The sequence below is a fragment of the Nestor notabilis genome, unplaced genomic scaffold (assembly GCF_000696875.1).
Source record: "Nestor notabilis isolate BGI_N333 unplaced genomic scaffold, ASM69687v1 scaffold12931, whole genome shotgun sequence".
NCBI lineage: Eukaryota > Metazoa > Chordata > Aves > Psittaciformes > Psittacidae > Nestor > Nestor notabilis.
Window position 1 is genome coordinate 2,049 of NW_009915226.1, and position 11,750 is coordinate 13,798.

Sequence of the window (11,750 nt, forward strand, 5' to 3'; positions counted from 1 at the left end):
AGCCATCCAAACCACTGCCCCTGTGCAGGGCACCGTCGGGTAGAGATGAGGCCTGGAGGGACACGCTCCAACCCAGCAGCTTCAGAAACCACTTCTCAAGGCAGTTTAGGCAGCAAACACCAACGTGCTGCTCCGCATCCACTGCTGCTTCCCTCCTCCAGGATGAAAACCTGGGAAGCACTTGGCTCAAAGCTGCGTTTATGTGGCCTTGTCTTTAGAACAAGAGCTGGGGAGCAGCGGGGTCCCTTGAGCCTCTTCAGTTTGCAGCCTCTTCCTTCAGGTTGTGCAGAACCTACTGTGTTTTGGGTTTTCAAGCGTGAATGATGTGCAGGGCTTGGTTTTAGGCAGGTGGTGGGAGGTGCATTATAAAGGAGTTTTATTTTTGGGATGAAAATACAAGGGCTTGATGGCAGCTCTGTAAATAGCTGTGAAATCCCCTCTGAAGGGCCCGGGCTGCTCCGGGTTCTTCTCTACCTCCATGTGCAGTGTGTGACTGTCTCGGTGCTGCTGCACTTACCCCCGTTGTGCACAGCTCCAGAGAACACAGAGGAGCTGCTCCCATCATCCTGTCCCCTGTGGTGGTGTTTTAAACAGTGCCAATTATAAACTATATTGCTCCTAACACTGGAATAGAGTTGACTTCAGGATCTCGCACGTGTGGATCGCATCGGTTCCCACTGCTGCCTTGTTTGTAGCTGTTTCCTCCTTTGCTAGAGGCTAAACTAAGGTTTTTGGCTTTCCTTTTATTAGGTTATAGTGTTAGAATGAATCCTGCTGCACAGGCTGCCTCAGCTACCCTGTTTAAATGTAGTGGGACAGTTTGCAGATGTTACCTGCGTGTTCCTTGGGAGGTTTAGGTACAGTGGGTGCAGGATGAACCCCGTGCGCTCAGGGAGGGCTCCTGGACCAGCACTGGCTCTGCTCATGTTGGCAGCAGCATCTCAGAGGCTGGAGGGAATGTTTTTGACACACTGGAGTGCCTGTAGAGCGGAGGACTTGGTTTGTTCCAAGCGGAGAACCTCCTGATGGCTTTAGCAACGTGCTGGTAACTGAAGAAGAGACTCACGTAAAGCCCCACTTGTTTAATCTTCAGCTAATTTAGCTTTATTTGCGCACTCTCAGCCTGATGTGCATGTTCTCAACAGTAACAGAACAGGTATCCTGTGCACTGAGGTGCAGGGTTGATGGTCTCAGCACTTTGGAGTGACCTGGTGTCAGCCGTGGTCCCGCCTGCTGTGCATAAACTGCCTGGCTTAGTGGAACGCTGTGTTACAAAGCTCTGCATGGGAAAGGGTGCACTGCAAGCACTGAAATGAGGGTGGGCACGGGGAGATTCTTGCCTTAGGAACACTGTGAATTCACTCATTGATCAGCAGCACCTGAAAAATGTACAGCTTTAATTAAAAAACATTCTCGGAAATGACTTTCACGCTCTTGGCTTTACTTGTAACACAGAGGAGGAGGGGACAGGCTGTGCTGCAGGGAAGCTGTTCCAGAGGCAGGTCAAGGGCTGCAGCTTTGCTCCGACAGCCTGAGCTCAAGGTCTGCAGTAACTGTGGGAGGATCATTGCCCAGGGCTCAGCCTGAGCTAGATCCAGGCACCCGCTCCCTCTGGTTGCATTTACTCTGAAGGAACAAAGCAAGGAGGCAGTTTTCATCCACTCTGCTCTCTGCAGAGTCCTTCCTCACACAGCAGGAACTGGAAATACTGAAGTGATTCAGCAGTGTGGTTCCTGTTCACTTCCAGCTCCAGCAGCCACCAGGAGAGATCCCGCATCCACCAGCGTCCCCTTGAGTTCAGGTACAGTTGTGACTCCTCCTGCACGTCCCTCCCCGCCCCACACACACCGGAGCTCCAGCAAACTGGTCGTTCACATTAACCAGACCAAAGCAGTTCAGAATTCAGTCGTTTTGCTGTGAACAGCCCTAAAAACACCCACGTGTATAAGTACAGTGAGAGGCACACGTCACCTCCAGCAACAACAGCCCAAAGCTCTTCCACATCCATCTGTCTTCTGGCAAAGCATCACAACACGCTGCATTAAACCAGATGTGCTTTCCCAACCTCTTGGATTGCTCTGGTAAACTACTTGTAGTGGTTACATCTCACAGGTGCCTTGTAGTAACTGCTGGGAAGTAACACCTCTCAGAGACACCAAGGGCTTTGTCCTTCCTTGGAAAGCAAGCTGGCAATCCCCAAAACACTGAAAATACTGTTTTCTCTGACTTAAATCACATTATCCATCAGTAACTGCTGTCAAGGATGGGGTAGATGTGCCAATTCTGACTCCCTCCACTGTGTATTTAGGGAGAGAAAGAGAGCTGTAATTACCCACAGCTACAGATGGTTGTTGTAATTAAAGGGAAAAAAGTCACTCTCAGCTTTTCCTTCAACATTCAATTCACATTTGAGCAGGGAAAAAGCAGCCCCAGAGATGCTGCTGCCTCTGGGATGCTGGTACCACCCCCTGTGACAGGGCAAAGGCACCACAGGGCCTCAGGGCAGTGACATGTTAGAACAGAACCCGAGGTCTAATGAGACCATTTCTACCTCACTGAGGGTGTCCCAGCAGAGACAGCCATAGAAATGAGTGCTGTGAACACACAGCAAGGCCTGGAGGAGTAATTCTATCATGGAGCATAAAGCTCATCTCAGTGAGGTAACAGCCCACTGCGAGCCAGATCCTTCAGGACCTTAAATCATCAGTTCTGGGAGGAACAGGGCTGTAAAGGGAGTGCAGGTTTATCCTGTGTAGAGCCCAGGCTGCATTAGTGCTTCCTTTGACATGTGTTTTAAGTCAGTGTTTGGGTTTTATTTACATCACTTCAGTAATCATAAAGCTGTAGGTATTAACTTGCCTGCCCATACACACGTTGCCTCCTCATCCCTCAGGAGTCAGGAATTGCACAGAACTTTAGCTCTCTTCTGAGAATCTTAAATATAATAGGGTCAAAAAGGCACTGAGAGTCTGTCTCTGGGCTTCCCAGTGTCACCACTTGATGTTAAACCCAGTGCTTGTCTTCTCCACGGCGTGGTATTCCGTGTGCAAGGCTTCCACAGCCTTTTCCGACTCCACACCACCCAGCCACTGCTCATAGAGTTCATGGACAGCGTGGTTCCCCTCTGGCATTGCAGTCTGAACAGACTCATACAACCTCTCAACTTCCTGCAGCTGCTCCTTGCTGGAGTCCCCATCGAGCTTGATCTGACCACCTCCATTTAAGCAGCCTGTGTGCAACGAGGTGAGAAACCATCAGTGAGCTTAGAAAGCACTTCAGCTTCACCAGACAACCCCAAAAGACACCCACAGCTCAGGTACTCTGCACCTGCAAACAGCTGCAGGAATGAGAACATGGTGATAACTGTGGTTTACTCCTCAGTTATCCAATGGCAGGTAGAAAGAGACTCTTCACCAGCCACAGCAAGTGTTCCCTAAAAGCATTAACAGTCAATTCTGTGCAATTTTAGAGGAAGAATCTCCTCATGTACCAAAGGGCTCAGAAAACCAGGAGGGCTTCCTTAAAATCACTAACTGTGCAAATTTTGTGCACTGGAATTTAACTGTCATTCCTTAAATCCTGGATTTCCTGCTTCTAGGCAGGAAAACATACACACAACGTGAAAATACTGGTGCTGTGATTGTCACGTCTCCAGAGCTTGGTGGCTCTGCCACAACATCCAGGATGTGGGAAACTGCCTGTTGGTCTCATGCTCTGGGTATAGCTTCAAAGAGCTGCTCAGAGCTGTGGGCTGAGGCAGTGCAGTCCCAGCGTGGTCATTACCTGAGGGACAGGCCATGACTTCCACGTAGTGATACGGTGATTTCCCTCGTTTCAGCTTCTGCACTAGGTTCTGTATGTTTCGAAACCCATAGGCCAAAGCAAACTGGAGCAGGACTGCTCCATCCTTCTCCAGTGTCACCTCCTGGAAGTCCTTGTTTCTGAGGAGCAAGAGCAGAGAAAACATCTTCTCCAGATTAACTTCTATTTTAAACTTCAAAGAGCCCTGTGCTAAGCCAGGTCTTACTCAAGGAAACTGTCCTAGTTCTTTGCCACCCAAACAAAAGAGATGAAGGAACCATCTGACAGATCCTCCTCCGTCTGCTCTGAGGACCTGCCACCTGAGCTGGCTTTGCTGGGGAACACCTGTGTTGAATAAACCCTTAAAAGCCGAGCAAAGGGAGCCTGACCAAGAGTTTCATTGTGGCAGAGCTTCAGAGCTGGCTTCACCCAGCTTAGAGGAAGCCTTTAAATTGGAGCAGGTCATAAAACCAGCGAGCAAACCATTGCTGAAGGCTGCCAGGCTCCTAAGGTTGGTGGCAATACCTGTTCCTGATAAAAGAGTGAGTAATTTGATTTTTATCATGTATTTCATACTGAGACTTGGGGGGGGCTGTTTCTTCTGCTTCCTACACCAGAGAATCTTAAATATTACTAATCAGGGACATAATGAAGGGTACATTAGTGTTGTAGCTGGTGCAGGGTTGTAGGTGGTGGAGTAGTGCTGTAGCTGCTACAAGGAATCTCAGCTGAACGAGCCTCCATGCCCACACTGAAGGGACTTGTTTCCTGCCTCACCACAGCAGTTAGAAGAGCCCCAAAGCCCTGACACAAGCTCTTCTGTTCTGTGCTAGTGAGATTAGCAACTACTTCATTGGCATGGCTGCAGGTGAGGCAGCCCAGATCCATGGGAGCTCTGCCTTCTAAAGGACTCCAAAAACTGTCTGCAACTTGATAGTGGGAAAATCCATCAAGCCAAAATAAAGCCTGTGGGTGGTGCAGGGGCTGAAGTCTCCAAGGGAAAGGCTGTGTGAGCACTGGCTGATTTATTGCCCAGCAACTGGGGAGTGAGAAACCAATTCCCATGCCTTGGAGTAAAATGTTTAACATTGCAAAGAAGGTTTCAGCCCATCAGCAAGATAAGAGCATGAACAGAATTCCAGTGAAAATAGTGCTTTCTGTAGGGCTTTAAGCTTCTTACTTTAAAGGTTTGTACTGAACTGTATCCACTTGAATTCCAAAGAGCTCCTTGGCTGCATATTTGTATATGTGCTCCAAGTAGCCACCAGAACCACCTCCAGAGTGGCCTGTGAGCTCCTCTTCTGCAGTGCTGAACCTGGGCAGAAGGAAGAAAGAAACAGTTTTAGGGGACTCTGTGATAAACCAGAACAAGCAGCACACATGCAAAGGTCCAGGGGACTCAAAAGCAACAGAAGCAGCTCCCTTCGAGCTCCTTGCTTTTCCTTTTCTCTTGGGAACCAACTATTTATAGCTTCAGAGCCCAGCAGCTTTAACCCTGTGCTGCCTGCATCCTCTGGTCCAGCTCAGTGCAAATACCATCACATGCCACAACCGGGCCTGTCCCTGCCAACTTAATCTTCATGTACCAAAAATACATTTGGGAATGTTGGGAGTTGTAAGGGCAACGTGTAGTGTGTTAGCTTCCTGTTTAATACCTCTGCAAGCATCCTGGATTACACTTAGAAACGGGAGGGAAATACTAAAGCTGTAGTGATAGAGGTCTGTGCTTCTCTTGGAGAACACAACCTGGCAGAAGTCCTGCCTCAGTTAAGAGACATCTCCTCAGTGCTAAAGCTTTTCTGCAACACCAACAAAAGCAGAGTTCACGATTGAAAGCTCTAGTTCTGTGTTACAACACGTTCTTTAAAAGCAGCTACTTTAGATGTGGTTGCTGGGACCTGAGAGGTCACTGCTGGGAGGTATCAGTGCTATGACCACAAGCAGAGAGAGACAAACCCCACGTTGTTGTGGTTCCATGTGCCTGAAGTCGGGTAGGAAAGGTGAACAAAGCTGCTGGTGCCAGGACGTGGCTGTCCTCAGCGGGATCCTGGTTCAAGTTCAACACACTTGTGTTTAACCTAAGTTCTGCCATTCTAGTTCTGCACAAGTAATTCCATCTCCCTGACAGGCCAAAACACAAGCAGCTACTCAGAGGTCAAGATAGTGTTTCTTGAGAATATCTCACCAGATGGAAGCCACAACAATAGCTTTTGTTAGGAGAGAATAACAAGATGAGGGAGCTGCTTAGAAGCACTCCTCAGGCACTGACACTTGCATTCTCCTGCTAACAGCTGCAGAAGGGAAAACACTTGAACTCGGGCCAAAGAGTTTGAAGTCGAATGGAAGATGTTGCCTCTCCCAGATAACATCTTTGCTTTGGCAGAGCTGCAGAAGGCAACACTCGAGCCTGCAATCACCCCTGAACCTATTTTTAATTCGATGTTGTTTACAGGAACTGAGCTTCATTAGCAGCATGTTTCAGTGTGTCTGGCCTCACGTACTGCTGCTCCTCCAAACTGAGGCTGCCGGCGAAGCCTCAGCGCTGGCCTGGAGCAAACAGTTACAGCAGCAAAAGTCCCGGGATTTCTGGCACTTGGGCTCATTCTTGCTGCCAAATGTAATAACCTCTTAATGGGCTTTTCCACGTGCTGGAGGATAAAGCAGAACAAGAGCCATCGGAGTGCTCCAGGTCCTGAGGAATACGTGCTGTTTGTAGGCAGTCAATTTACCCAGTGTGTTAAAGCTCCAAGAGGTGATAGAGGCGCTTTATCACCGCAAGCATGAGGCCCAGTGCTCACAATGTCCTCCTAAGAACCTGGCCAGAGATGCTTATCAAGTAATTAGACATTCAGTTCTATGTTATAACTGACACTTCCATAATGTCATTTCCTCAGGGAACCCAAACACTGCAGAACCTTCTTTCCTTCTCCATTTTCTCTTAGTGCTGTAACAATAAAGCGGGCACAACAGAAGTACTTGTTTACGGGGGCAAGGTTTGAAGTTGTACCTTTGGGACATGACCTTGGAGACATTCATTATAGCTGAGGGTACTCTTCTTTTTTGATGTGAAAGTTACCTGTGTACGTGTAATGTTAGAGAGGCACTGAATCAAGGAACAAATGTACGTAATAGTGCTAGTAAATGTGTTGGGTGAAACCTACACCATTGTAGGTTCTTCTGCAGTGTAGCAGAAGGAAACTGAGGCTCTGTGCATGCACACTGTTGTAAACCTCTTCAAGTATCCCTTAGATGACAGGGACTGGAGGTAGACAGTCTCTACCTCACGTTTTCCTACTTTTCAGAAGCACAGGAGTGACCACTGTTTGTAACAAAACTAACCTAGGAAATAGGCCTTGTGTATGGACACTTCCCTTCATGGCTCAGGCAACAGACATCTGCTGATCAGGCAGCTCTTGAGCAAAGGCTGCCAATGGCACTTGGTTGTACCAGAAAGACTCGAGGCCTATGTAGGAATAAACCACATCTCAAATCAAGAGTGTCCCATCTGCAAGGGGTGCAGCTGAAAACAGATTAATGTCCCAATCTAAGCATGTGCTGGATGCTGCATGTTTGAGGGCTCAGAAACTCTCCCAAAAACTAAAGGGTTTGAACCATAGACTTATCTTTCGTAATTCCTAAAGGTTGCCAACCATGCAGCCTTTCTGTTTCTTCATGTGCAAAGTGCTATGGAGACATGTCTTTAAAACTGAAGAATGCTTTGGTTTAGTGTTAGTGCAGAACCAGCACCACACGTCAGCTGAGAGGAGTAAAATGGGATCTTAGCGTTTCCGCCGGCACTTAACCAGATGTTACTCTTCAGTTCAAGCAACTAAAGCCTCATCTGGTTTGCACATGTCTTAGATTGGTGTTTTAACAAATACAAGACTCCTAGAGATCAGCTGAGGCACCTGAATACTTCTAGTTTATGCTTTAACTCTGGTAACGTGGGACAGAGCCGCGCAAGCTGAGCACAGCGCAGCAACAGGCTTTGTTTTAACCAACTCTTCAGCACTGATGGACATTCTTGCACTTCTCAAAGGTTGCAGGTGGATTTTTGCAGGATTACACTGTGAGTAACAGTAAAGGAAGTAAAAGGCTGTCCCACAGTTGGTGCTTCTCTGCACAATTATTTTGCCATTATGCTCTTACTAAGCCAATTCTAGCAACCCTGTTCATTTACAGTGAGAGCAGCTGATCCTTGGGCTACTGAAGTATAGAACAAATAGTTACAGGCTCTCCAAAAGCAGAAATTCATCATATTCTGTAGATTAAGTATTTCGATGCACAAGTGCCTGTATTTGAGTGACCCGGGCTACAGGCTCTCCAAAAGCAGAAATCCATCATATTCTGTAGATTAAGTATTTCAATGCACAAGTGCCTGTATTTGAGTGACCCGGGAAAACAAACTGAATGTGAACACGTGCAGCTTGTGTTGAACACTAGTGGGAAGGGGGATTCTGTTGAAGAACTCTAGAAATGCTGGAGGAAAACAGCAGTGAAGATGCAAATGAGATTTTGTTCTTACATGGTATCCAGTGGAGCAGGATCTACATCTGATAGAGATACTCCTTCTTGTTCCAGCAGCTTGAGCACTTCTCCTAAAACAGAACCACAGACATAAAAGGTTCTTATTTTCAGGATAAAGAAAACCAAAATCCACAGATCAGTAGGTAAGGTTTCATCTACAATTTCTGCCAGGACATACATGCTTTGCATTATCAAATGTAATGAACCAGTAATATCCATACGCTACGTCCTCTCTCAGAGACAAAGGGTTATTAAAACTAGCAAAAGCCTTGCTCTGAGGCTCCCATCCATTAGCTGGACTGCCCCTGGCTCTGCTTACCTGTGGTGATTACACAGTCCACATCACGAGTTTGGTACTCCTGGTTGAAAAAGTCTGGCCTTGAAGCCTCTAGCTTTTTGTCATAACAGGGCATCACTGTTACGTGGTATATCTGGTTGGGTGTTAAGTGCTGGAAGAAAGACAAAGCTGTGCAGCTGGATTGGCCAATATCAAACCAAGCTCTTCAGGGAGATGTTTTCCTGGTAGAAATGAGAATGATGTTTCCCCCCACCTCCTTTTGTTAGTGCAGATGATCCAAAGCCAGTCAGTGAAGTGAACTCCTAATAATGCAGTTAAGAGAATACGCTGCTTCTGTGCTACTAAAACCCAGCCCCTGCATCAGCGACTAAGAAATGGTCTGGAGTCAAACAAAACACTCCTGGCCATCCAAGAAATAAGCACAGGCTGAGGAAACAAGTCATTGACTCAAGGCCATTGTTTCAGTATCTTGTGCCAAATACTCTTAGTAGCTGCCAATTTCTGTAGCGAGTATGCAGATGTCAGCATTTACTTAATGCAAGTGTTAAACCACTGCTCATTAATGGACAATAAATCATACAATCAGAACTGGTGCTTAGGTTTCTTAGTGGACCAATCTAGGCTGTTATAGGATAGCTCTAGTCTTTAAATATCAGATTTACATTTGGATAGATGCCAAAGGTTAAAGACTGCAACAAAGCCAAATTGCAACGGAACATTAAGTTGGGAACAAGCAAGACATGATCTGCACGTATGCACTGACTGAAGTTCTGTCTTGCTGAATAACTTAAGATAAATTACTCTAAACAACATGAAAATACCACATGTAGACAAGATGAGAGCACAGACACTGAAAAATAAGTCTCCCAAGCCTTCCCAAGTGACACACAAAGTATGAAGTAGTCCATGCAGTCTGTGCTTAGTGTTACTGCCCTAGTTGCTAACTTCTCATTAGACGAAATAGAAGTGAGAAAGATGTTGCCTTTGCTGGTTTTTGCAAGGGAATTTTTACCTTTAAACTCTAATGTATAACATGTAGTAGAACAATTATCAGCTTAAAGCCTTCAGTTTTAGCTGTCTGCCACAAAGCACAGTGCACACTTCAGAGCCCTACCTGCTGCGCTGCAAAATAGCCCTTGATCAAGGAGCCCATGACCTGCTGTGGAGACTTGGTGGTACTGATATAAGGAATGATGAAGCTGCCATGGGTTTTCTCTGCATAGCAGATCCAACCTGGGAAGAGTATAATTAGCAAATTAAATTAGAACAGAACAAGCCCCTCACCCTCCCTTCAATCCCTGGCTTAGTAGCCATTAATAACCACTTTCAGCCTGGCTTCAGCACAAAAAGCAAAGGAAGTGTCACACAAGCTCCAGTTTACACATCATTAGGTAACTGTATGGATCGCTGCTACTAAGACTGACATCTCTTTGTATTATGAAGAGAGTAATCCTCTAAGTACATCTACCCACTTACACTTTTCTGACCAGCTTTTTGGGTTTCTGTTCTGTACCAGTCAAATGCCATTGTTTTATTTCCACAAGTAATTCAGTGCCATACCTGGACAGGCAGAAGCAAGCATTGGCAAAGCCTTTTTGTCCTCTGATTGCTTTCGAAAGCGCTTCACAAACTCCCGCTGGCTCTCCAACAGGCTGAAGTTTCTGGAGAAGGTTGTATCGAAAACATAGTGCACACCTAGAGAGTACAGCACCTGGGTTAGAATTCCCAGGGAAGAGACAGCAAGCTACAACAGAAGCCTCCAGTCAAACCAGACTCAAACCACATCTTATTTACAGGTACCAAACCCCGCAGTCACGGGTGACCCTTATTCCCTAGAGCAATAAGATGAGCAGAAGTGGCAGGAGGACTCCAAACCTAAAATGTAAAGTTCCTTCCTTCCATCACTCCAAGTTTATCATGTGAGTGAAGCTGTAGACAGTTTAATTAATTAGCTAATGCCAATTATGAAGCATTGTGAGTACCATGGGGAGGTAATGTCATAACAACCCTGTGTGCTCCTAACAGTGATGCTTAAGTTACCCCAGCAGAGATGAACCCCTCTGTGATTAAGAGAACACAATACCACACTTGCCTAAACTCTTCAAGAATGCAGTCAGCTTCTTTGCTGTCTCCAGAACACCCATTTTACATCTTGCAGCTAGTGAAGCTCTGGACTGGGGTGAAACAGAAAGCACCACCAACTTCTGCTCACTGGGAGTGGCAGTCTGAAGAATCAAACAAACAACACTGTTCAGACAGTATTAGTAAAGCACGTGCAGAACCTTCAGCACTCTACATCATCAGATAGTTAACTCTGAAGCCAGTAACTTACTACATTAAAGGTCCTTTCCAAACCCATGAGTACTTCTGAAGACATTGGAAGAAGCACAACAGTGCACTGAGAATGTCCTCAGCTCTCTGGTACTCATTTGCCATGACTTACCTTGTTAAAAGCCAGCACTTTGCAGAGCTCTTCATGGCTCTGCTGAGTGATTAAAACACTCTCTGCTGATGTGATGCAGCCACTACATGCTAAACAGTCGTTCAGGGTAATTTTAGCCTTTTCCAGTTTCTGTGCTCCTCCATCCTGTGAAGAAACAGATCAGACTCAGTTCTGATCACAGGTAGAACGAGGCAGCAGTTTCCCACCTTTACTATGCTTAGTACAGAGATGTTGCCTTTCTAATGCTCTCAGTTTATCATTAAAAAAGTATCTTTTAGTAAGATGAGGAGGGACACAAATACCTTTGAAGTTTCCTGCTTTAGTAGGATTATTTGGCACCAGATGCAAACATGCTGAGGAACTTCAGGAAAACTTCAACAAGACCAAGACTGTAACTTTCATCAAATGCAGAACAGTTGCTTAGGCCACAACTATTTGTGCTACGTGGTGGGCTCCAAAATGCTGGAATTCTACTATCCCAGAGGCAAAGAGGGTTTATCTTGCCTGGTTTTTCAACTTGTGGGTGGCTGAAGATTGCAGCTGCTGTTTTAACCCACGAGACTGTAGACCATAGAAATCCTCACTAAGCCTTTAAGCACCCATCTCTAGCACACGTTGAATACTGCCCTGGTGAAAGCATGCCAGCTTTGCCACCTCTATCAGATACTGCTCACGGCATTC

At 46.3% G+C, this 11,750-nt stretch overlaps 1 protein-coding gene across 1 annotated transcript in view; it reads right to left on the reverse strand.

The window, feature by feature from the left end:
- Positions 1 to 2,990: 2,990 nt before the first annotated feature.
- NARFL (nuclear prelamin A recognition factor-like) overlaps positions 2,991 to 11,750 on the reverse strand; it is a 10,094-nt gene continuing 1,334 nt past the window's right edge. The window contains exons 3-11 of the mRNA XM_010024031.1: positions 11,070 to 11,213; positions 10,719 to 10,851; positions 10,187 to 10,321; positions 9,741 to 9,859; positions 8,648 to 8,777; positions 8,327 to 8,399; positions 4,982 to 5,116; positions 3,784 to 3,941; positions 2,991 to 3,229 (exon numbers count right to left, since the gene is read on the reverse strand). Coding sequence (XP_010022333.1) covers positions 2,991 to 3,229; positions 3,784 to 3,941; positions 4,982 to 5,116; positions 8,327 to 8,399; positions 8,648 to 8,777; positions 9,741 to 9,859; positions 10,187 to 10,321; positions 10,719 to 10,851; positions 11,070 to 11,213 — 1,266 coding nt within the window. The remainder of the gene's footprint in view (positions 3,230 to 3,783; positions 3,942 to 4,981; positions 5,117 to 8,326; positions 8,400 to 8,647; positions 8,778 to 9,740; positions 9,860 to 10,186; positions 10,322 to 10,718; positions 10,852 to 11,069; positions 11,214 to 11,750) is intronic.